At 34.6% G+C, this 27051-nt stretch overlaps 1 protein-coding gene across 3 annotated transcripts in view; it reads right to left on the bottom strand.

Annotated features, from left to right (window-relative positions):
- Window positions 1–27051, bottom strand: part of SI (sucrase-isomaltase) — a 136350-nt gene that overhangs the window by 95544 nt on the left and 13755 nt on the right. For all 3 annotated transcript variants that reach the window (XM_066347495.1, XM_066347498.1, XM_066347497.1), the window contains exons 3-9: window positions 24126–24262; window positions 17331–17448; window positions 9247–9356; window positions 7762–7913; window positions 6454–6625; window positions 4598–4697; window positions 3661–3773 (exon numbers count right to left, since the gene is read on the bottom strand). In XM_066347495.1, the coding sequence (XP_066203592.1) occupies window positions 3661–3773; window positions 4598–4697; window positions 6454–6625; window positions 7762–7913; window positions 9247–9356; window positions 17331–17448; window positions 24126–24262 (902 nt within the window). The remainder of the gene's footprint in view (window positions 1–3660; window positions 3774–4597; window positions 4698–6453; window positions 6626–7761; window positions 7914–9246; window positions 9357–17330; window positions 17449–24125; window positions 24263–27051) is intronic.

Raw genomic sequence — 27051 nt, 5'->3', positions numbered from 1 at the left:
ATGGTTGTTTAAGAAAAAAAATGTTTAAATGTATACTCTTGCTATTACCTTACATTTTGACACCTATTTTTCTCTTAGTTTTCAAAAATGGTAAAAAACATATGTTATAAAAGGTCCTCATGGCTTTTAAGATACCTAGATGCAGAAAAAGCCCAATAGAGATCAGGGGAACTACCAGCTTTTAGGATACTCCCTTAAAGGCTCCAACGCCCCAAAGGGGTCTCATAGGATGCCATCTGGGTCCTGCTTCAATAGTGGAAAGGAAGGTCATTTAGCTAAAGCCTGCCAGGCTTAGATGCCTCTACTGTGAGGAAACAGGGACACTGGAAGGTAGGCTTCCCTCTCACTCCTCTAAGGGAAGGTTCAGTCTCTTCCAGCCCTGCTCCAGCCACCGATGACCTAACCTTGCCCAGAAAGCTGAGGTTTGCCACTGAAGGCTGAAGGTGCCCAGGGCCATCAGCCCCATCTATGACACCGTGGACGAGCCTAGGGTATTTCTTCCAATAAGCAGGTAAACTGATCTCATTTGCACAAGGGCCACTTAACTATGTTTTGCCTGAATAGTCAGGTTTTTTATTCTTCCCTCAAAGATCTCTGTTGTGGGTGTTGACAGTCCTATGTTCTGCTGCTTTGCTTAATATATAGTGTTTCCTTTATCCCTCCTATCTCAATGCCCCACTCATATTTCAGGCTGGGACCTACTCCTAATTTAGAGCTCTCTTTCCCCCTTTTGCCAACTTCTATTATGAATCTACCTTTGCCACCCAGCTTAGTGTATCCCAAGGTTCTCTCTACCATGCCACAGTCGCAGAGCTCCAGGGTAAGCTACCTGGTCTCATCTCTCCAGGCAGAGGAGAACAGAAGCTCCATATCCACGCATGCTGCAAATGGCTTCTCCAGTCTACCTGAATCATTACCAGCTAGAAGCAGCGGTCACTGGGACTTGGACATGAGCTGCAAAGTATAGAATGGTGACAACAATTCCAGTGCCATGCGGACTTTTCCTGGATGCGGACTTTTCCTGGACTCCTGCTCCCTGTCACAGATCCTAACAGACTGAACTGTGGTTGGGTTGCATTTTTCAGGGATTTGACATGGTGATGGGGCCAACTTGGACTTGGTGAACATGTTAAGGACACTACTCTTTTATGGATTCTTGCTGTATGGGCCAAGAGTTTGCTTAAAGGCTTTTAATCACTGTAAAAAAAAAATAGAAGACTGGATAAAGAAGATGGGGCACATATACACCAATGTATACTAGTCAGCTAGAAGAAATGATGACATTGAATCACTTACAGCATATTGGTGGAATCTTGATAACATTATGTGGAGTGAAATAAGCGAATCAGAAAAAAAACAAGAACTGCTGGATTCCATACATTGGTGGGACATAAAAGTGAGACTAAGAGACATGGACAGGAGTGTGGTGGTTATGGGGGGTGGGGGGAGGGACGGAGGGGGGGATGGGGAGGGGTACAAAGAAAACTGGATAGAGGGTGACGGAGGACAATCTCTCTTTGGGTGATGGGTATGCAACAGAACTAAATGACAAAATAACCTGGATATGTTTTCTTTGAATATATGTACCCTGATTTATTGATGTCACCCCATTTATATAAAAATTTATTTATTAAAAAAAAAAAAAAGGTCCTCAATTATTTTATAAGGTATTTGTCTCATTTACATTTAGGTCTTAGCTTCTTTCTCCCCCTGGAGCTAAATGAAGCCTCTTCTCCCAATGCCTCAGTGGCTCAAGCAGGATCAGCATATGTTCACAACAGAGTATCCGTGCTCATGACAACAGAGGACATGACTGCACATGGAAATATAGGTGTAACTGATATTATTTCTTTTACTAAAATTGAGTATTAGGTTTCATTAAGACAAATAATTTTATTCTATATGATGGATGTTCTTTGTTTTAGGTTGTTTATATGTGTGTCTGTGTGTGTGTATTCTATAAAATCATCATGTATGTCTAATTACTACTATGGATTTTTTTTTTAATATTGGGTAATTGTATTCTATTCCATTTAAGACAAATTTATTTTTAAAATAATTTATTAAATAAAACTGGAAAAATTAATATATTAATGAACATCTTAATGTTTCACAAAATTTATTTAAGATGTTCACATGTGATTGAATTTTTTTCCTCAGTGTGTGTATTACATATATGACATAACTTATGTAACATATATGAAATATTTATTATATGTTATTTGAATATTATTCATTTTTGTGTTATATTTATATATATTTTTTAAAATATAAAACTATCTTGATATTTAAATGAATTGTTTTAAACTTAAACATATTGAACCCACTAATAAGTTAGTTTATACAAAGAGAACTGTTTTTCCTCAAAAAAACCACAAAATTTCTTTTGTCTACTCTCCACATAATTTGAGTCTCATTTAAATGCACCAGTGATTAACAGTGCTACATTCTATACCAGTCTTTTATATTACCACTTACATTCAATTCTCTGCAACTCTACCCATAAAATGATGTAAGCAAGTGAACTACTAATTGTATGCTTCATTCACATGTCAAACATGACTCAGACTCAACTACTGCTTTACCCAACATGTAATAAACAGCTATCCCAACCAATATTTCAAAAATAAAATGTCAAATTCCTTTAAAAATATGCTTTCTTTTTTTTTTTTTTTGATAGTGTGCTAACCATATACAATGTCTATATATAGGCCAGCCTAGCACTGCAATTATGATTTCATATAACAGAGACTGTAACCTTTTTGTTGTTTTCTAAAATTCACATTTATAAACAAAAATTTGGGAACTGTTAAGCATTATAAATTATTCAATTGTCATAATCTTAGCTACTCTTAATTTAGGTTTTTGGATTCTTACTAAATAATTTTTTTATAATAATTACTTTCTCTTTAAAGTTATCTTAGGAAATGAGAAATCTATTTAAAACCTAATCAATAGGACAAGAGTTTCAAGATAGGCATGATTCTTAAATCATATACTAATAAAAATGATTTATTTTTTCTATGTAAACACTAAGAATTCTATATGCCACAGGAGAAAAGTTACAAAGAAAAAACTTTCAAAATTAAGCTTGAAGTAAGCCCTAATTTCTCACCTCCCTGACGTCTCTCTTAGGTTCAGGTGCACTAGGATACTGTTTACTAGGTTTAAGTGAGAGTTGCTGAGAGAGTAACCTTAAGACATAAGACTTAAGAAAGTATTTCAAAATCTTTCCTTCTAAACGTGAACATGAGAGTCATTTTCCTCGAGTCTGTGTGCTATGAATTAACAGCAAGCTGCATTAGCCTTCCTCCTGACCTGGCTGTCTCTAGGGTTTCATCACAAGTGTGCACAAGCTGCACAGCCACCATGAACTTGAGGACTGAAAATACTTCCTTATAAAGAAATTCAATTCTTAAACTTAACTGCCTAGAAGTAAGAATTTAATATGAGAAATATAGGTATTTAAGGATACATAGGCTTCACCCTATAGAAAACAACAAAAAAAAAAACACTTATTCATATCTGAAAAATGGTAAGACTTAAAAATATATTTAACTATCAGTTTCTAGATACCTAAAGTCATTTAAATATGTGGACATGTATGAAAAAATATATACATTGTAAAAAAGAATTTTATAATACAGACCTAAAACATACCTCTAAATACTGTTGAACTACTTGTTCTGGTGTATCACCTAGAAAGACGTAAAAGTCCAAAATGCCACCAGTAATTCTGTAAGTTACAATAGGAGTAGGCTGGATGAAAACCTCTACAAAATAAAAATTGAGAAAATATATCTAAATAGTAAAATGGTAAATAGTGATAAAATAATTATAGTATCTAGTTCAAGTCATTTTTTGTTAACCACAAATTTTACACCATTTAAAAATAATTATTAAGAAATAAAATATGAAGAATAGGATAAATAGAGAGAAAAATTAGAACGCCACCATGTTGGAAGGTTTATGATAAGCTATCTGAGATAGTCTCTTGTAAAGATTCTGGCCAAAGTCCCCTAGAAATTGTATAGCAAAGAAAAGATGGCCAGTCCTTTTACAACAACAACAACAACAAAATTCTTTCTGAAATTGCATTTCAAGTAGTTATATCAATTAAAGATTCTCTGAAAAACCATATTATCACATTAATTTCTAAAAAAACTTGTAAAATTTGATTTTTCTATATGTAAAACAGAACATTTGTCTGGATAACTATATATTACTGTTCTTACTCAGATATTAATTTGTGTGGCTTTTTGTTATCACCAATTCATCATCTACTTCTCTACCCTTCTTCCTCTCCTTTCTCTCTATCTCTCTCTTCTCCTCCTGCAGCCAAGGTTCCATTGGAGCAAAGTTGGCCCAGGTGCTGAGGACGATTTTGTGGCCTCTACATTAGGCACTAGAATGGCTCCAGCCACAAGGGACAATGCCCCAGGTGGGACAGAGCATTGCCCCTAGTGGTGGTCATGCCAGGTGGATCCCAGTCCAGTGCATGCAAGAGTCTGTCTGACTGCCTCCCTGCTTCTAAATTCAGAAAAAATACAAAAGTACAAAAAAAAAGTATATATATATTAAGGTAAATTACTCTTACCCATTGCATTGCTGTTCATTAAGAAAACTCCAAATGATATTCCAGTAGTATTTTCAATGCACATAAAGAATGTTTGATGACCATATAAATTATTATTATTCTATAAGACAAAAATTGAAAAATTAAGAATTTAAATATAAATATTTAATATAAAAAGATTATATATTTAAAATGGCAAATACAAATTCTATTTGTTTTTGTAATTTATTCTTTATATCTCTATGCTAATTTTTTCTGCTACAGTGTATGCACCATATGAAACACAAAAACATCTGACTGATTTTAATTATTAATATATTATGATATCAAATATATAACCTAATGCCCTGCCCAAGTGATTAGTTGGTTAGTGTCATTCTGATATACCATAGTTGCAAATTTGATTCCCATTTAGAGCACATACAAGGATCAACCAAGGAATGCATTAACAAATAAAACAACAAATTAATGTTTCTCTCTCCCTTCCTCTATCATTCTAAAAAAATAATTAACAAATAAAAAATATATAGCATAATATAGACACTGTACTACTAATAGATTATTTAACCTTTTTGTGTTTTATAACGATTAAGTTAGGTTTGAGAAACTATTCATAATAGAGTACTGACATTTTTATCCATTATGTCTTTTTATACCCAAGGCATTGCAGCAAATGCTCAGATTATGTTCACCCTCACAGAACTGTTGAAGTATGTTTAATGAGAGCCTATGAGTAGGTAAAATGCATGAGTCAAGTTGGGAAAACAATTATAAGGTGAAAGAAATAAGACTTCTTGACTGATTAGTTATAAAAGTTCAAAAGAAAGGGAAGAATGTATTTAAAATAGCTATGAGGTCATCACCTGGTGCTTATTGGGTGTTTATTACAGATGGAGATACTATAAACAAAAATTGGTAAAATGTATTAGTGATTCTGTACCAAATGAGAATATTTAAAATAAATTTACTTATTCATTTTTAGAAGTAAGTTATTAGCATTGGCATTTAAAAAGGTGCTAAAATTTGACGCAAAACAATAATAAATTTTTTAAAAATTAAGTGATATGGTCTTTGTCCTGAAGAATTTCATATCTTAGAATTATATACAAAGATAAACATAAATAATACACTGTAATTGCTATCATACTAAAATATTAATAAAGGGTTATGAAGTAATCACTAATTCTGCATAAAAGTGTTTGGGAGAAATTCTTACATAGTGAAACTTCAAATGAGATCTCAGTGACATTATGTATATGATAAAGAACATCAGGTTTCAGTATTTACAAAGAGAACCAAACCCCTGTGCAAACATATGAATTTTTTAGAAGATTTTCATATGTTCCTGAGAGGAAGAAATAGGCATAGATGCTCAATATGATGTCCAATAAATAAGCAAACATTACATCAAACAAACCCATGTATAACGTGGTGAGACTCTGGAATTATTCTAGTGCAATGATTAGCCATAGATAACTTTAAGTACAAGAGTGATGGGGTGGGGAGGTGGAAGAGGGAATAGATAGGATAAATGGTGATGGATGAAGTCTAGACTTGGCAGGGGTGGCGATGAGCACACAATATGGTATTGTAAAATTAGGCACCTAAAACCTATATTATTATGTTAACCAATGCCACCTTAATAAATTCAGTTAAAAATAAATTCATAATAAAATATTAATATACTGGAAATATCTATTTAAATATGCATATAATCTGATGATCATTTATTGAAATAATTTAGAGCTTTGCTATCAATCCTTACCCTTACAATAAATAAGGTTCTGGATTAGGTAATACTGGAGGATTTGAAATAGATTAAGAATATTATCTGTTCCAATATAATGTTGTTTATAGCAAGAAAGATAGTTCCTTACATCACCAGGAAGTTGATCCCGGGTAAAAATTGGCCATGTTTTCCAATATAAATCATGACGAAATCTCTTATGAATATGTTCTCCAAAACCATAAATATATTCACTGGGAAGTCTAGTTGAGATCTGTAAATACTGGTCAGAGTATACCAAGGGACCAATGCTGGTGTCAAACCTGTATAATTAAAGAAAAAAATAAGTGATTTAGAAATATAAAAAATATTCTACTAGATATGGGTCTATATTATTTTCTATAATATTGTACTTCACTTTAAATGTCGTTCTTTAGCCACTTCTTAAAAATACATGTATTACATCATAAACAGAACTTGTTAATCTTATCAACAAAATTTGCTTCTTTATCACCAATATATTCCTTCACATGCATTGTCTTCCTTAATCTTCATCACAATCCTAAAGTATAAATACTTTTATCAATCCCATTTTAAAAATGACAAAAATTGGGTAAATGAATTCATGTTTTCTAAAGTGACAAACTGGTAGGCATCAGAGACAGGTTTTAAACCCTGTTCTGGATTTTTCCAGAGAAAGCAATTAAAATATAGTACTGTACTGACTTCCCACCTCTAACATATATAAAATTAAGTTCAAATTATTCTTTCAAAAAGAAAAAAAATTGCATGTTTTATGCCTATCATATATATATATATATATATATATATATATATACTATGAGACATGTGATATATTAAGCAAACACTTAATGTTTTTACAATTTAACATAATTATAAATTACTAAAATATATTTAAGAAAAATAATTGCAGAGATTTAATCTTGACTCTTTTTTAACCTTTCTTGGTCATGCAGAAGTATTTATCTTGAAAATTATTAAATTCCTGTTACTTGATTTTTCACAATACAGTCATAATTAAGGCATTCAGTGCTATGTTTTATTTAATATAGATTATTAAGAAAAATCCTTTAACATTACTATGAAAATTAGTTTTTCTGAGCAGTAACTACTTGATCATACATACTGGCAACAGAATACGATAAATAATAGTGAAAAAACACAATAAGGTTCTAGGTATGGGAATATAGGCTAGGAGGCTAACATTGTACCATCAATGTTCTCCAACTTCTGCTCTGGTTGACTCATTCTTGCACCTTTCATCCACAGGAAATAAAACCCCTGTGCATTACATTTTTTCAAAGATGTACACCCACCCTCTTTTGAAAGTATAGCTATTCTTTCTGAAAATGACTTAAATTTAAGATTTTTCTTATTCTAAAATAGAACAAATTAAACAATTATTTAAACATAAATGTCAAATAAGGTAACTACTTACAAAACATTATTATTGCTTTTTCTTCTAACTTTGATGCTAAATGGATTTTCTGAAACCTGCACATCATACAATGTATCAGAAGCTGTAGGTCCATTAAATTCTTTCACCATCTGGTGAGGAACTTCATATCTTATATTATTTGGATCAGTAATCTACAAAGATTTAAACAAATTAACATTACTTGATTCAAAACTGTTATTTAATTATTTTCCAATTCTGAATTATTATTAAATTCAAGTTTAAAATTGAAAGTAATAAATTTAACAATTTCATAGATAGCTACTAAATTAGTCATAAACTTAATTTTAATATTGCTGAAGAGCTGTAAACAAAATTGTATAAATTGTTAAGGAATAAATAGAATTCGTTGGTTTAAAAGTTCTGTATATAAAATAAAGATTTTGTAAGGCCAGGAGCCACCATCATGGCCATTCATATGCAGGTTCCCATTAGATTCGGGCAGATGGTAGAGAAATGGCAGAGTGGGAGGATGGTGTAATAGTGATAGCAGGAACCAAGAGAGAGCAAGTTCCTGGTCTGCCCCACTTTTTAGTATAGAAATCAAAACCTTTAATCCAATATACAAACAAGGAAATCTCTGATACAAAGTCACTTATCTGAGGCATAATGGAATTCCTCATGAGAGTGCACCACCCCACATCATAGAACAGTCAAGGGTGTGGGGAAAAGCTTAGTCTTAAAACTAAGCCTTAGACTATGACAACCTGGCCTGCTTACAGCCTGTTCCTCAATCCCAATGCAAACTATAAGCGAGCAAACATATATATCATATTTACAAAATTATTTGACCAACAGATTTTTATTGACTGTATAAAAAATTAATGATAGTATTACAAAACATTGATTTCTGAATACTAGATTTTTGTGAATTAAATTATCCTTGTTGCTTGTCAGTGTTCACTCGTTAAGAATTCCATAAGAATTTTAAATTTTGTTTTTAAATATATTAATCTCTCTGAAATTGTTGCTAAATAAATAATATACAAAGGACATGGTGCTTTTTTATTTCCAAATTAAAAAAAAAATGCGTACTTGTAAACTACTTGCTAAACGAAATCACAAACATTAGTTTCCTTAAAATAAAAAATACAATAATGCCAGCATGAAGAACTAGTGAGAGTACATCACATCTATACAGCCCAATTAACTCCTTTCCCAAACTGTATTTTAAACTAATCTTGAGTCACAGTTTGTAGTTGAAATAACAAAAACTACTAAAATTTATTGAGATTTATTTTTAAGATACTTCATGAAATATTTAACATTGACTACATATTCTCCCAAAATGAGTGTAGGAGGAACAGTTTATGTTACATTTTAGCAAACAAACTCAGAGAAATCCGATTAGTCCTTTGTTTTGGTATAAACATTTTTTAGGGAAGCAAATGTCTTGGTAGGGTGAAGGGTATTCTGATAACCTGCCTTTTATTATCAACTTTCTTCTAGAAATCTCAAAAAACAAACCTTGAACCGGAAACGATTGGGTGTCTGACTTTGAGCTGTAAGAAGAACACTGTTAATGTCCTTTCCAAATAATGTAGGTGATGCAATTCTCTTTAACTTGGTTTCAAATCCTTAAAGAAAAAAAGTTAGCATGAGTTATGCTTATATTTATAAAAATGAATAATTATTAATTTGTTTTAATTTATAATATTATTGATTTTAACACAAATATTGGAGATGATGTCAGAGAAATGGTGCTGTAAGGAGCGATACCGATAAATCTCCCCCAAAATTCAACAAGATCTTCAACCAGAGACAGAAAAATCTATCCTTGGAGCCGCCAGAAGTTCCACACTAAATGCAAAGGTATGATTGAGTGAAAAATGGACTAAATATATAATCAACCCTGAAGGAAATAAGGAGGAAGAAACACTCCACCTTCCTCACTAACCTAAATAAGGACTGCTTTCACTGGGAACTGAGAGTATAGAAACTAAGGCAGACATAGGGTGTGAATAGAACCAGACTGCAGCACAAATGTCCCAACCAGGCTGTGGCACGGACATCCAAGCCGAGGAAAAACTGTGCTTGTGGCAACCCAGTCAACACAAGCTAATGCTCGTGCCAAACCCGGACAAAGAAAGGCACTTGGGGCAGCCATCCGCCCAATCTCCTGGTCGGCGCGCACAGATAGTGGGCAAAAGATTTCTCCTAGAGCCCCAGGAGTGGGCGCCCGTGTTACCGGACAGAGGGGCAGGGTCAGAGGCCTTTCTGTGGGCCGAAACCGGAGTCTCCGGGTCGCCCCTACACCTCGAAAAGCAGCGCATGGGAAGTGAGTGGGAGTGAAATTCCCTATGCTCAAACTTTTCCATGCAGGCAGGGTGCTGCACTCGGAGTGAGAGGCAGCTGGCCTGATATCCTGGTTGGCGAGCAAGGATAGTGGGCGAGAGATTCCCCTGGGAGTGGGCGCCCATGTTCCCGGACAGAGAGGCAGAGTCAGAGGCCTTTCTGTGGGCTGAAACCAGAGTCTTGAGGTCTCTCCTGCACCCCAAAAAGCAGCGCACAGGGAGTGAGTGAGAGCAAAATTCCCTATGCTTTAACTTTTCCATGTGGGCTGGGCGCCTCATCAGGAATGAGAGGCCGCTGGCCAGATATCCTGGTTGGCTAGCGCAGATAGTGGCCGAGAGATTCCTCCGGGAGTATGCGCCCGGATTCCCGGACAGAGGGGCAGAGTCAGAGGTCTTTGTGTGGGCCTAAGCCCTGCCGGATTATGCTAGGAGCTCTGACTGATTGAGCCTTACCCAGAGCCCTGTGCTGAGTGGGAATAGAGTGGGGATTTGCCAGCTCTTTGAGCCTCTTACTCTCAAGGCAGAGGCAGCAGCAACCCCATAGCTGGATCATCAGGCTACTAATTCAAGAAGAAAAGACTAGAAGAGAGGCTCCAGGAACATGGACTCTCTCACTGGTAAAGCCTGCAAATGCTAATGAGCCTCAACTGCCAATGAGACTGAAGCCCAATATATGGCATTGCCATAGAGACTTATCAACTGCAAACCTCTACCTAAGCATGCCACAGGGGCAGAACCAGGGTATAGAGACACCGAACAGGAAGAGGAAGAGAAAAGAAAAAGCAAGAAGATAACCTCTCAAAATCAAGAATAATCCACAGACTTTATAACCTATCCCATTTTATTACATTTGTTCATTTATTTCTCTTATCTTCTTGTCTTGATAATTTTCTTCCTCTTCCAATTTGGTCATTTAATTCTCTGCTGGTCTTACTCTCTCCTCTCCTTGAACTACACTACACATAAGTGTTACATCTCCCATTATCTTTTCTTTCTTCATCCTTTCTCTCTATGAGGGTTGCACTCCAAAACCCTTAATGCTCTCTCTCTCTCTGCTTTTATTCTTTTTTCTTTTTTTTGTGTTTTCCTCTTTCTTTTTTTTCCCCTCTATATTAGTTTCTTCTTTTCTCCTTTATGTTTCCTCTCATTCAATCCTTAAGCATGAACAAATTACTTTATCTGGGACTCAAATTTTTCTTTGTGACTATTTGGGGGTTTTTTACTTCACTTTTTAAACTCACTAGCAGTGTTCCCAACCATGGCTCTCCATTTTATCTGGTTCTTGCTCCACTAAATACAATACTATTTTTTAAATTTTTCCCCTTTTTCCTGTTTCCCTCTTATTCCTCTCATCATATCTCTTAGTCAACCATCACTTAAAAGCAAATCATTTTATTCTTGACCAAATTTTTTCCTTTTTGCATTTTGTGGATCCATAACCCCTTTTATGCCCCTTTATCACTTCTCCCCAACTCAGGCCCTCCATTATAGGTAGCTTTTGTACTATTTAGCACAATATAATTCAAAGTTCACCTGAAGATTTTCACAAGAAGAAAGGGAGAGGAGAGGAGTGAGAAAAAAAGGGGGGATATTAATTTTCTTTCATTTACTCTTTTTTATTTATTTTTTTATTTTTTAATTTTTTATTCTTTATTAATTCTCATTAATACTATCAAAAAAACCACCCTGAGATGCCATTAAGAAAAAAGAAATCAAATATCATGGATAAAAAAGACAGAGAGGTAGCACAGATAGATAAGAAAAAAATCTATGGAGAAAAAATTTAATATATTCAAAACCTTGGAGCAAATGACAGAAAATTTAAAATAGAAATCCTAAAAACACTCGGAGATATACAAGAAAACACAGAAAGGCAATTCAGGGAGCTCAGAAAAAAACTCAATGAACAAAAAAATATATATTCCCAAAGAAATTGAAACTATAAAAACAAATCAAACACAGATGAAAAACTCAATTCACGAACTGAAAAATGAGGTAACAAGCTTAGCTAATAGAACAGGCCAGATAGAAGGTAGGATTAGTGAAATAGAAGACAAGCAACTTGAGGCACAACAGAGAGAAGAAGAAAGAGACTCAAAAATTAAAAAAAAATGAGAAAGCCCTACAGGAATTGTTTGACTCTATCAAAAAGAATAACATAAGAATAATAGGTATATCAGAGGGAGAAGAGAGAGAAAATGGAATGGAGAACGTATTCAAACAAATAATAGACGAGAACTTCCCAAGCCTGTGGAAAGAACTAAAGCCTCAAATTCAAGAAGCAAACAGAACTCCGAGTTTTCTTAACCCCAACAAACCTACTCCAAGACACATCATAATGAAATTGGCACAAACCAACGACAAAGAATAAATTCTCAAGGCAGCCAGGGAAAACAAGAATACAACATATAAAGGAAGGCCCATTAGCTTATTATCAGATTTCTCAACAGAAACTGTACAAGCTAGAAGAAAGATGATCCCAATAATTAAAGTACTGAAAGAGAGGAACTTTCAGCCATGAATACTATACTCATCAAAGCTATTCTTCAAATACGAAGGAGAAATAAAAACATGTACAGATACAGAAAAGATGAGGGAATTTAATATCAGAAAACCCCACTCCAGGAATTACTAAAGTGGATTTTCCAAACAGATACAAAGAACCAAACAAAACAAAACCACAAGTAAAAGCTCCACCAAGAACACAATAAAACCAAATTTACAATGTGACAACAAAAAAAAACGGGTAGGGGAGAGGACAGAGATTAACAATAGCAAAGGATGATTGAGTGCAAAAGTACTCACAAGATAGTGCACTACAATGAACAGGGTAGAAAACTTTTTATTACTTAATGGTAACCACCATTGAAAAACCACCACAGAAGCACAGGATTTAAAAAATGTAGCAACAGAGGAAAGATGTATGGAATACAATCAAACAAAAAGAAAAGATAGAAAAACGAAAGAGAAGAATCAAACAAGACACAAAACTAACAGAAAGCAATGTAATAAATGGCAATAGAGAACTCACAAGTTTCAATAATTACACTAAATGTAAACAGATTAAACTCACCAATAAAAAGACACAGAATAGCAGAATGGATTAAAAAAGAAAATCCAACTGTATGCTGCCTACAAGAAACTCATCTAAGCAACAAGGATAAAAACAAATTCAAAGTGAAAGGCTGGAAAACAATACTCCAAGCAAATAACATCCAAAAAAAGCAGGCATAGCAATACTCATATTTGATAATGCTAACTACAAGACAGCAAAAGTATTCAGAGACAAAAATGGTCATTTCATAATGACTAAGGATACGCTGAATCAAGAAGACATAACAATTCTTAATATATATGCCCCAAACCAAGGTGCATCAAAATATATGACAGCTACTTAGTGACCTTAAAACGAAAACTGACAAAAATACAATCATACTTGGAGATCTCAATACACCACTGACGGCTCTAGATCAGTCATCCAAACAGAGAATCAATAAAGATATATTGGCCTTAAAAGAAACACTAAAGCACCTGGATATGATAAACATCTACAGGGCATTTCATCCCAAAGTGACAGAGTATACATTTTTCTCCAGTGTACATGGATCATTCTCAAGAATTGACCATATGTTGGGCCCAAAAACAACATCAGCAAATTCAGAAAAATTTAAATTGTGCCAAGCATATTTTCTGATCATAAAGCCTTGAAACTAGAATTAACTGCAAAAAAGAGGAAAAAAACCCCCACAAAAATGTGGAAACTAAACAACATACTTTTAAAAAATGAATGGGTCAAAGAAGAAATAAGCACAGAGATCAAAAGATATATACAGACAAATGAAAATGACAATATGACATATCAGAATGTATGGGATGCAGCAAAAGCAGTAATAAGAATGAAGTTCATATCACTTCAAGCCTATATGAACAAACAAGAGACAGCCAAAGTGAACCACTTAACTTCACACTTTAAGGAATTGAAAAGAGAAGAACAAAGACAACCCAAAACCAGCCGAAGAAAGGAGATAATAAAAATCAGAGCAGAAATTAATGAAATAGAGAACAGAAAAAGTATAGAAAAAATTAATAGAACAAGGAGCTGATTCTTTGAAAAGATCAACAAAATTGACAAACCCTTGGCAAGACTTACCAAGGAAAAAAGAGAAAGAACTCATATAAACAAAATCCAAAATGAAAGAGAAGAAATCTCCAAGGACATCATAGATATACAAAGAATTATTGTAGAATACTACGAAAACCTGTAGGCCACTAAATTCAACACTCTAGAAGAAATGGATAAATTCCTAGAACAATACAACCTTCCTAGACTGAGTCAAGAAGAAGCAGAAAGCCTAAATAGACAAATTAGTAGGGAAGAAATAGAAAAAACTATTAAAAACCTCCCAAAAATAGGAGTCCAGGCCTAGACGGTTATACTAATGAATTCTATCAAACATTCAAAGAAGACTTGGTTCCTATTCTACTCAAAGTCTTCCAAAAAATTGAAGAAGAAGCAATACTTCCAAACACATTTTATGAGGCCAACATAACCCTCATACCGAAACCGGGCAAAGACAGCACAAAAAAACTAAACTAGAAACCAATATCTCTAATGAATACAGATGCCAAAATACTAAACAAAATAGTGTCAAATCGAATACAACAACATTTTAAAAAAATAATACATCATGATCAAGTGGGATTCATCCCAGAATCTCAAGGATGGTTCAACATACGTAAAACAGTTAATGTAATACACCATATCAACAAAACAAAGAACAAAAACCACATGATCTTATCAATAGATGCAGAAAAGGCATTCAATAAAATACAACACAATTTTATGTTTAAGACTCTCAACAAAATGGGTATAGAAGGAAAATATCTCAAAATGATAAAGGCCATATATGATAAACCATCAGCTAACAGTATATTAAATGGCACAAAACTGAAGGCTTTCCCCCTTAAATCAGGAACAAGACAGGGTTGTCCACTCTTTTCACTCTTATTTAATGTGGTACTAGATGTTCTAGCCAGAGCAATCAGACAAGACAAAGAAATAAAAGGCATCCATATCGAAAAAGAACTAAAGTTATCACTTTTTGCACATGATATTATTCTATACATTGAAAACACCAAAGAATCTACAAAAAGACTACTAGAAACAATAAGCCAATACAGTTAGGTCGCAGGATACAAAATTAACATACAAAAGTCCATAGCCTTTCTACATGCCAACAATGAAACATTTGAGAACGAATTCAAAAAAATAATCCCCTTCACTATTGCAACAACAACAACAAAAAAATACCTAGCAATAAACATAAAAAAGAATGTAAAGGACTTATATAATGAAAACTACAAACCATTGTTAAGGGAAATCAAAAAAAATACAATGAGATGGAAGAATATTCCTTGTTCTTGGCTATGAAGAATAAATATAATCAAGATGTCCATATTACCCAAAGCAATATACAAATTTAATGCAATTCCCATCAAAATTCGAATGACATTTTTTAAAGAAGCTGAACAAAAAATCATCAGATTTATATGGAACTATAAAAAACCCCGAATAGCCAAAGCAATCCTAAAGAAAAAAAACGAACTGGGGGCATTACAATACCTGACTTCAAACTATATTATAGAGTCACGACAATCATAGCATTGGCAGAAAAATAGACACTCAGAACAATGGAACAGAATAGAAAGTCCAGAAATAAAACCACATATATTTGAGCAAATAATTTTTGATAAAGGGGCCAACAACACACAATGGAGAAAAGAAAGCCTCTTCAACAAATGGTGCTGGGAAAACTGGAAAGCCACATGCAAAATAATAAAACTCAACTACTGTTTGTCCCTTTGTACTAAAATTAATCAAAAATGGATCAAACACCTAAATATAAGACCTGAAACAATAAAGTACATAGAAGAAGGCATAGGTTCTACACTCATGGACCTTGGTTTTAAAGAGCATTTTATGAATTTGACTACAAAGGCAAGGGAAGTGAAGGCAAAAATTAATGAATGGGACTACATCTGACTAAGAAGTTTTTGCTCAGCAAGGGAAAATGAAAAAAAATAAACAGACAGCCAACTAAATGGGAAATGATATTTTCAAACAACAGCTCAGATAAGGGCCTAATATCCAAAATATACAAAGAACTCATAAAACTCAACAACAAACAAACAAACAATCCAATAAAAAAAATGGGAAGAGGACATAAACAGACACTTCTCCCAGGAAGAAATACAAATGGTCTACAGATATATGAAAAGATGTTCATCTTCATTAGTTATTGGACAAATGCAAATCAAAACTGCAATGAGATACCACCTCACACCTGTTAGAGTAGCTATTTTCAACAAGACAGGTAGTAGCAAATGTTGGAGAGGCTATGGAGAAAAAGTTACCCTCATTCACTATTGGTGGGAATGTAAAGTAGTACAACCATTATGGAAGAAGGTATGGTGGTTCCTCAAAAAACTGAAAATAGAACTACCTTATGACCCAGCAATCCCTCTACTAGGTATATACCCCCAAAACTCAGAAATATTGATACGTAAAAACACATGCAGCCCCATGTTCATTGCAGTATTTTTTACAGTGGCCAAGACATGGAAACAACCAAAAGTTCCTCAATAAAAGACTGGATAAAGAAGATATGGCACATATACGCTATGGAATACTACTCAGCCATAAGAAATGATGACATCGGATCATTTACAACAAAATGGTGGGATCTTGATAACAGTATACGGAGTGAAATAAGTAAATCAGAAAAAATCAAGAACTGTATTATTCCATACGTAGGTGGGACATAAAAACGAGATTAAGAGACATTGATAAGAGTGTGGTGGTTACAGGAGGGGGAGGAGGGAGAGGAAAAGGGGGAGGTGGAGGGGCACAAAGAAAACTAGATTGAAGGGGACTGAGGACAATCTGACTTTGGGTGATGGATATGCAACATAATTGATTGACAAGATAACCTGGACATGTTTTCTTTGAACATATGTACCCAGATTTATTGATGTCACCCTAGTAAAATTAATTTTTAAAAAACACAAATATTGATCTTTTTCAATATGGAAGGTACAATCATGAGGAAAATCCTATATCCAATCAGTTTGAACGTTCTTGTATTCCTACTTTCCATTTTATTCTATTTAAGATATTTTCTAAAGAAAAATTTAAACATATTATTTATTCCACTGCAAATAGATTACATTGGGTTACCATGACAGAACAATTCTCACCAGTATTTGTTGTTTTAATTTCCTCAGCAGTATAACCATGGTTATTTGCGAAGAAACACCAAGGTATAACAGAGTTATTCCATGGTTTCCAGCAGCAACCTCGCAATGCACAAATGGCCTGATAAAACATTCAAAAGAGGAATCATATGATTACTACTATTATCATTTGTGTCAGTCTTATTTTTTAAATATCCATTCATTCAATTAAATGTTTGAATGAATATTTTAAAAAGAAGTTTTTTGATTCATGTATGTACATTAAGATTTCACTTATTCTTTTGTTCTTTTCACTTGAAAATTTTTTTATGTATCAAATTAATTACATTATTTCAGAAATTAATGCTTCAAGTTGTTCAAATTTACAAACCAGTGCACATTCATTGTAAACTTGTGTATTTTGAAGGTACCTGCCCCCTAGGTAATTATAATATAGTCTAGTCAGTTTTCATTCAGTTAATGCAGAAGAGTTAAAATATTCACTATATACCAATTATGTATCAAGGTGCAAGTGAGATTATGAAGACAAAGATATGGCCCTGACCTCAACCCTACATAATATGTGTAAGGTATTTACTTCCAGTGAATTGGTAGTTCAATATTTACATAAACTATTTAAACTAGTTTACGCTCAGATTGCAGCCATTATAGTTTATGTATAGAGCAAAATACTGTATCGTCAGTAATTTTATGCTCTACACTGAAAAATGTGTGGAGTGGAAGAAAAATTATACAATGGTTACAAAAAAGTTAAGCCACTTGTGATGGGTTAGCATTAATTTAATTAAAATCTACTTAGTAGTGTGACATGTTTCAACGTCTATAGTTTCTATTTTCTTGGCTATTTGTCTTTAAAAAATCCTCCACACTTAGTATCTGAGGCCATACATGTAAACATTCTCTTTATCATTTGCTGTCAAGTTAAACTAGCACCATGTGCACATACAGGTGCACACACCACAAATAAACACAAACATTTACATTGCAAGTGGGAATATAACGAAACCTGACAATTTCTAAGAGTTACTTGTGAAACTAAAGTATGTATGACTTTGGATGAAGTGATTTTATCTCTATCACTGTGGAACAAAATTTTTGTTGCATCCAAAAAAAAAAAAAAAAAAACACTTGTTCTTACCTAATTCAAGTGTGCTGATCTCAAATTGGACATTAGTTTTTCTCTGTAAGCTACAGTTTTTTTGCAATTCAAGATTTTAGGTTTTCATCTTATTGTAAAAATTTTTTTTCTTAGTTTTATTTTTTTAGATATTTTATTTATTCATTTTAGAGAGAGGAGACAGAGAGAGAGAGAGAATGGAGGGAGGAGCAGAAAGCATCAACTCCCACATGTGCCTTGACCAGGGAAGCCCCGGGCTTCGAACCAGCGACCTCAGCATTCCAGGTCGACACCTTTACCCACTCTGCCACCGCTGGTCAGGCTTATTGTAAAATTTTCAATGTTTAGTTTAACATAATGAAGTAGAATGTCTTCTTGGGCATTATCTTTGTGAAAATATAATAATTTATATAATGCAGTTAATACACTAAAAGATATGATTGCATTAGAATTTGTCTTCAATTTCAAAATAGAATACATAAAACACTTGTTTTAATCTTATAATTTGTGCAAAACTTATTTAAATTCTATTTAGGCAAAAATTTGCGTTTGTAGCTCTTGCATTTCTGTACTTCTAGAGGAAAATCTCATTAGATGCTCTAGCAGTAGTCTGCTCATCACTAACAGCTCCAAGATTTTCAGGAAACTTATCAAGGTGACTGTTTAGGAAGTGAATCTTAATTCTCATGTTATATCCAATGTCACAGAAAACCAACAGCATCCTTTGAACCAGAAGTTCATAGTTTTCTGGGGTTTTTTTGTTGCCAAGGAAGTTCTTTGTAACTGCCACAAAAGACTGCCATGTTGCTTTCTCCCCTTTATTTATCTTCCTGGCAAATTCTTTGTCACGTATGGGAGTTCGAATTTGAGGTCCATCAAATACACCTGCTTTTATCTTCTCGAAAGACAAGGCAGGAAAAGCAGAAATAATATGTTGAAAGCATTCACTTTCTCTATTCAAAGCCTGAACAAACTGCTTCATTAAGCCAAGTTTGATGTGAAGTAGGGGAAAAATGATCCTGTCTCGATTAACTACAGGTTCATTCACAATATTTTGCATCCCTACTTCCATAGCTTCATGTTTCAGCCACTCCTTCTGTGTGCAGTGTTTCTCCTGAGCTCAGCTGTCCCACGAACACAGAAAGCAAGGATACTTTGTGAAAACTCTCTGTTGTCCTAGCAGGAAATTTACTATTTTAAGATCCACACAAATGATCCAGTTAGGCTCCTCATACTTCAGAAAGTTGAGGGCAATTTTCATGTCATAATCTTTTCACAAATGAGTTGATAACCAATTGGAACTGCTGCATAAACATTACTGTTGTGTAGGAGAGCACATTTCAGACTCGTTTAGAGCTGTCAAGAAATAGCCACCATTCTGTTGGACTATAAGTGGTAACACCTAGCTGGCTGAGAAGACTACTGATATCATAACAGTAAACAAAGTGTTTGTCTTCAGAAGAAAAGTCCACAAAAATTTGTTCATGCTTCCTGAAATGGGATACTTTAGCTGATTGGTGAAGTACATTCTTTTCTTGAAAACTTGAGACTAATAAATCAGCTGCTTTCTTTGATAGGTCCAAATCTCTTACTAAGTCATTTAGTTAGAGTTGGCTAAACTGCTGAGGGGTTATGACTACTTGGCATCAGAAGAAGACCCTTCAGATTCCACAACCATTTCCTCATGCATCTTATCAAAATACATATGATCACCATGTTCACTTTCTTTGTCCTTGGAAGAATTAAAACCATTGAAAACTGGAACCAGGAATGTCTCAGAGTGTGGGATAGGTCGTATTGCTGAAGGAATGTTAGGATATGCGATCATATGCCATTTTTTCTTGCCGATGCCCTTTGCATGGATCAGACAGAAATAACAGTCACTGCTGTGGTCCTTAGGTACATGCTAAACCATGGGAATACCAAAAGGCAATTTTTTGAGTTTTCCTTTTGTCCAGTCATGAAGCCTTTGCTCACAATTATGACACACAATATGAGGAGCCCAATTATTGTTTTGACCACTAAGTGGAACTTGAAAATAGGCAATATATGCACGTGTCACAAATGATGAAATATTGTACCATTGATGCTGAAGTGTGTAACAGCCACATATATAACAGAAGGTGTCAGGACTATTCTTACATTTATGCTTGATAATCTTATAACAAAGAAGCCATGATTCAATCTTATAACAAAATAAGAGGGTGTTTTTATCAGATAATAATTTTTTACATTTAAAAACAACTACAATTATGTAAAAGTGATGTTTGTAAAACATCAATTGCCTTGTGGTTATGTTCAATCCAAGAGTCATTGACCTTTAACTCCAATTTAAAAACCAATGCATGCCATTAACTGTAACAAAAAAAATTAAAATTGCATAAAAACTAGAGCATACACCAAAAAACCGATTCCAGGTTTTGAATCAGTGATGCAGACATATATAAAATCAGTTCTAAAACCTCATGCAACAGAAAATGAAAAAAAAAATTGTTCCCAAGTGTGATCTAATGCAGAAATACTCATAGCAATACAAAGAGGTAATCATATAAAAATTGTCACATAAAGTAGTTTTTATAAAAAATATTTTTAAATGGTACAAAATGAGAAGTAGAATTATATATTTAATATATATATATATAGTACATATATACATTGATTTGAAAAGGTGTTAAATTTTGAACAGGAGAGAAAATAAATAAGCAAATTATAAAATAAAAAATATATATATGTATCTTGTCAAATGAAGTTACATGAAGTTCCTCCCATTGTACTATGTGAGTTTCTTTCAACTGCTGTGACATCCATGAAAAAAGTGGTTTGAGTTAACAGAAATTTATTTTCTCAGAGTTCTGGAGTCTAGAAATCCCAATGCCGGTGTTAGCAGAAAGAACCAGGCTTCCTCAGAGACCAAAAGGAATATTTGTCTATTCCTAGCTTCTGGAGGCTCCTGGAAACCACTGGCATTCTTTGTTTTAAAGATACATTATTCCAATCTGTACTTCCATCTTCATGTGGCCTTCATCCTTGTGATTCTCTTTGTGTCATGTCTCTCTTATAAGGACACTAGTAATTAGATTTAAGGCCCACCCTTATCCACTATGACCTCATTTAACTACCTCAATATGCAAAGACCCAATTTCCAAATAAGGTCATATATGAGGCTTCAAATAAATGTAAAAATTTGCAAGACATCATTCAACACACATATATATTATGTACTAATTTTAAAATGCATGTCCCCTTCATTGCTCTTAATATATAAATAATTTTGAGGATTTTTGTATAGATTTTGATACTTGTTATTTATTTTTAATCATTCTATTTCTAAGAATTTCAGGCATTTTCTTCAATTACTTTTAATTCTTAGTCTAACTTCTCTTTCCTTTTTTGCTTAATTTGAAAAATCAAAATATTAACACATTAAATATTCACCAATATGCCTGACTAGGTGGTAGTGCAGTGGATAGAGCATCGGGCTGGGATGTGGAGGACCCAGGTTCGAGACCCTGAGGGTACTAGCTTGAGTACAGGCTCATCTGGTTTGAGCAAAGTTCACCAGCTTGAGCCCAAGGTCACTGGCTCAAGGAAGGGGTCACTCAGTCTGCTGTAGACTGCCCTGGTCAAGGCACATATGAGAAATCAATCAATGAAAAACTAAGACCCGCAACAAAGAATTGATATTTCTCATCTCTCTCCTTTCCTGTCTGTCCCTATTTGTCCCTCTCTCTGACTCTCTCTGTCTCTACCAAAAAATAAAAATAAAAATAAATAAATAAATAAATATTTACCAATAGGTATAAAATTTAGTAAGGAAAAATAAAATAAATTTATGTTGTTATTTTTATTTTATGTGTAGATAGGTACATATATAGAATTATATGTAATCGTATATGGTGAGTTGACTCTGTGTTATGAACTAAATGATATCCTCCCATACTTCCTCTGTAAGGAGTCCCAACATTCCAAATGACTGTGTTTGGAGATAAATCTTCAAGAATGTAATTAATGCTAAGAGAGATCATTAACATGAAGCTTTCATTTGATAAGCCTCAAGAAAAGGAAGAGACACTCAAGCTCTCTTTTCATCTTTTCTGTCTCCAATAACAGAAGACAGGTCCACGTGAAGACAAGAGATGACAGCTGTCTAAAAGCCAGGAAGAAACATCTCACCAGAAATCAATCATGATGGCACCTTGACTTCTAGTATCCAGAATTGTAGGAAACTAAATGTCTCATGCTTAAGCTTACCAATCTGCTTAAGTTAACTAGTATTCAATACAATCTGGGTAGAATTATGGCTGTTTCTTTAAATGTTTTAAGCTCACCCTCTTTTCATAAATGACAAATATAAAATATACTAGTTAAAATTTGTTAAATTACTAAGTTTAATTTGTTTCACACTGAAAACACTTGTTAATAGGCTGACATCAAAGGCTAAATAGCCCTGGCCATATAGCTCAGTGGGTTAGACAATCATCCCAAAGCACAGAGGTTGCCAGTTTAATCCCTGGTCAGGGAACATACAGGAACAGATAAAAATTCCTGTCTCTCTTTCCTTTTCTTTCTCACTAAAATCAGTAAATTAAAAAAAAAAAATTAAGGCTAAATAATAGGCACCAAAACCTTAAACCATTGATATTTTATGTTACTTCTCTTTAAGATCCTAGCAACCCATATTTTTCTTAACAAAATATTATGCTAAGCTTCAGTCATTTTTTAAGGAGAATATTAGCTTAAGGGAATATCTGCCCAATTTGCTCAGTGTGTCACAGTAAACACTATTATTTAACTTTTTTTTATCAGGTCATAAGCAATAAAATCCACTATACCTAATGTTGTCTTAAAATTTTTTTTATCTATTTTGAAGTTTACATGGCAAATCAATCAGAAAATTATATGAGATTCAGATATGCATGTTATAAATATATGTTTTCCATAACAGATTATATACATGCATATTATATGTAATATATTTGCCATTATAGAATAAGTATATACAATATTTTACAAATATGCTAAAATTTTAATATACAATGTATAATGTTATATGATATGTTATAAGGATTAATATATAATATTTACACTAAATAGATATTTTAATATAACATATATATATTGAAAAATGTAAATACACACACATACTCATTTATCTTTATTCCCATGAAAGTTATCAATATCAAAGAAGAATCAATTTAAATATATATGAATCCATTCAGTTACTCTTAATATTCTCCATTTCAGCTTCTTCTTCCAAATTACCAAATGATAAAATTTAATAATATTCAAAAAATCAGTGTTACTTTATTTTCTACTGATATTTCTTACTGCCATCATTGAAAATATACAAATAGAGAGTAGATATTCTCTCAAATGTATATTGTCAAAGTATATTTTTAATAAGGTGATTAAAGAAATTAGAATTTTAGAAAGGTTTATAAAGTTAACAATAGCTTAAGCACAGAAAATGTTAATTTTTAATTTGAAATAAATATACAGAAAAATAAGTTCAATCAGTTGTAATCTCTCATCTATTTATACAGAATTATAATAACATAAATGCAACCTAATAGATAGCTACATCTTTAAAATATGAAATTGATTCAACATTGAGTAATAACTTTAATATTATCATTGTTATATATCTATTCATAAAAAAAGAGTAAAGTCTTGTTGCAAACCTGTGTTGGATATTGATCTGGAATGCAGTTTATTCTCTCATTGATGGGCTCATTAAACTCACTGGGACATTTTCCTGAACTAGGATTCAGAGTCGTTGCACGAGTGGTTGTTGGAGTTGAAGTAGAATCACTACTTTCTGGGAAAGACAAAGGTCAATAAAATAAAATGTAGTACTAAATTTATTTTTTCATATATTTTAAGTAATGCATGCTTTACATTGAAAGAATACATAAATTCATACATAACAAAAATAAACTTTTCCTAAAATAGAACCCACAAGTCAGATCCTCATTCTCTAAATAAAAAGATCCAAAGGCCATTTAAAAATTGACTATGTGGTTGATGACATCAGAGTAATGGCGGGGTAGGAAGCGATACTGAAAAATCTCCCCCAAAACTCAACAAGATCTTCAACCAGAAACAAAAACCTATCCTTGGAGCCTCCAGATGTTTTGCAATACACCCGAAGGTATTATCAAGCGAAAAATTGGCTAAATATATAACCAAACCCTGAAGGAAATAGGGAGTAAGAAATGTTCCGCCTTCCTCACTAACCTAAACAGGGCGGCTTTCACTGGAAACTGAGAATATAGAAACTAAGGCGAGCAAAGGGGGTGAATAGATCCAGGCCACGGCACAAACGGCCGAACCAGGCTGTGGCACAAGCCAAGGAAAAACTGTTTCTGTGGCAACCTGGGCAATACAGCTAACACTCGCGCCAAACCCAGACAAAGAAAGACAAGCAGGGCAGCCATTTTACCCAATCTCCTGGTCAGCGCACACAGATAGTGGGCGAGAAATTCCTTCCAAAGCCCTGGGAGGGTGCGCCCGTGTTGTGGCACAGAGAGGCAGAGTCAGAGGCATTTGTGTGGGCTGAAAGTGGAATCTCTGGACTGCTCCAGCACCCTGGGGGAGCCGCGCATGGAGAGGGAGCGAGAACTAATTCCAACGCTGGAACTTTTCCGTGCGGGAGGGGGTTTCACTCAGAGGGTGAGGCCACTGTCTGATATCATGGTCTGTGTGTGCAGATAATGAGCGAGAGATTACTCCAAGTCCCTTGGCAGTGCCTGCCTGTGTTATCCCAAAGAGGGGCAGAGTCAGGGGCCTTTGTGTGGGCCAAAAAGTGGAATCTCGGGCCACCCCAGCACCCTGAGGGAGCCGCACATGGGAAGGGAGCGAGAAATAATTCCAAACTGGAACTTCTCTGTGCGGGAGGGGTTTCACTCAGAGGGTGAGACTTCTGGCCTGACATCCTAGTCTGCATGCATGGAAAGTGGGCAAGAGACTCCTCCTAGCACCTCAGGAGTGGGAGCCCATGTTATCCCACAGAGGGGCAGAGTCAGGGGCCTTTGCGTGGGCTGAAAGTGGAATCTCAGACTGTCCCAGCAACTTGAAAAAGCCGCACACGGGGACAGAGTGAGAGCCAATTCCAACACTGGAACTTTTCAGTGTGGGCGGGGGGTTTCACTCAGAGGGCGAGACTTCAACCTGACATCCTGGTCTGCATGTGCAGATAGTGAGCGAGAGTTTCCTCCAAGCGCCCTGGGAGGGGGTGCCCGCCCGTGTTACCGGATAGAGTGGCAGAGCCAGAGGTCTTTGAGTGGGTGGAAGCCCCAGCTGATTATGATAGCAGCTCTGACTGACTGAGCCTTACCCAGAGGCCTGTGCTGAGTGGGAATAGAGTGGGGAGTGGCCAGCTCTTTGAACCTCTTACTGTCCAGGCAGAGGCAGCAGCAACCCCATAATTGGATTATCAGGCTATTAATTGAGGAAGGAAAGACTAGGAGAGAGGCTCCAGGAACACGGACTCTCTCACTGTCGGAGCCTATAAATGCTAATGAGCCTCGACTGCCAACGTGACTAAAGCACAATACATGACATCGCCACAGAGACTTATCAACTGCAAACCTCTACGTGAGCGTGCCAAAGGGGCAGAACCCGGGGTACAGAGTCACCAACCAGGAAGAGGGAGAGAAAAAAAAAGCAAGAAGATAACCTCTCAAAATTAAGAATAATCCGCAGACTCTATAACCTATCCCATTTTATTATATTTGTTCGTTTCTCTTATTTTCATTCTTGATTTTTTTTTCCTCCTCCAGTTTGGTCGTTTAACTCTCTACTGGTCTTACTCTCTCCTCTCCTTGAACTACACTACCCTTAAGTGTTACATCTCCCATTACTTTTCTTTCCTCTTCCTTTCTCTCTATGAGGGTTGAACTCCAAAACCCTTAACTCTCTCTCTCTCTCTCTCTCTCTTCCTACTCTTTTTTTTTTCTTCTTTTAGTGGTTCCTTCTTTTTTCTCTCTCTCTTTCTTTTCTCCCTCTATATTAGTTCCTTCCTTTCTCCTTTATGTCTCCTCTCATTCAAACCTCAATAACAAAGAAATTATCTTATCTGGGACTCAAACTTATGTTTGTGGCATTTTGGGGGGGGGGTTTACTTCACCTTTTTAACTCACTAGCAGTGCTGCCATCCCTGGCTCTCCATTTTATCAAGCTCTTGTTCCACTAAATACAACAGTAATTTTTTAATTTGTCGCCCCATTTTCCTGTTTCCCTCTTATTCCTCTCATCATAACTCTTAGTCAACCAACACCTAAATGCAAATCATTTTATTCTTAATCCAAATTTTTTTATTTTTTGCTTTTTGTGGGTCCATACCCCCCCTTTTAATTTTTATTTTATTTATTTATTTATTTATTTATTTATTTATTTATTTATTTTTCCCCTTTATTACTTTTCCCCAATTCAGGCCCTCCATTACAGGTATTGTTTTTTCTATTAAGTACAATATAATTCACAGTTCACCACAAGATTTTCTCAAGAAAGAGGGGAGAGGAGAGGAGAGAAAAAAAGGAGGAGGGGAATAATTTCTTCTTTTTTAATTTTTAATTTTATTTTATTTTTCTTTATTTCCTTATTAAT

The sequence above is a fragment of the Saccopteryx leptura genome, chromosome 8, assembly GCF_036850995.1.
Source record: "Saccopteryx leptura isolate mSacLep1 chromosome 8, mSacLep1_pri_phased_curated, whole genome shotgun sequence".
Taxonomy (NCBI): Eukaryota; Metazoa; Chordata; class Mammalia; order Chiroptera; family Emballonuridae; genus Saccopteryx; species Saccopteryx leptura.
This window is presented reverse-complemented; position numbering and strand designations above follow the sequence as displayed.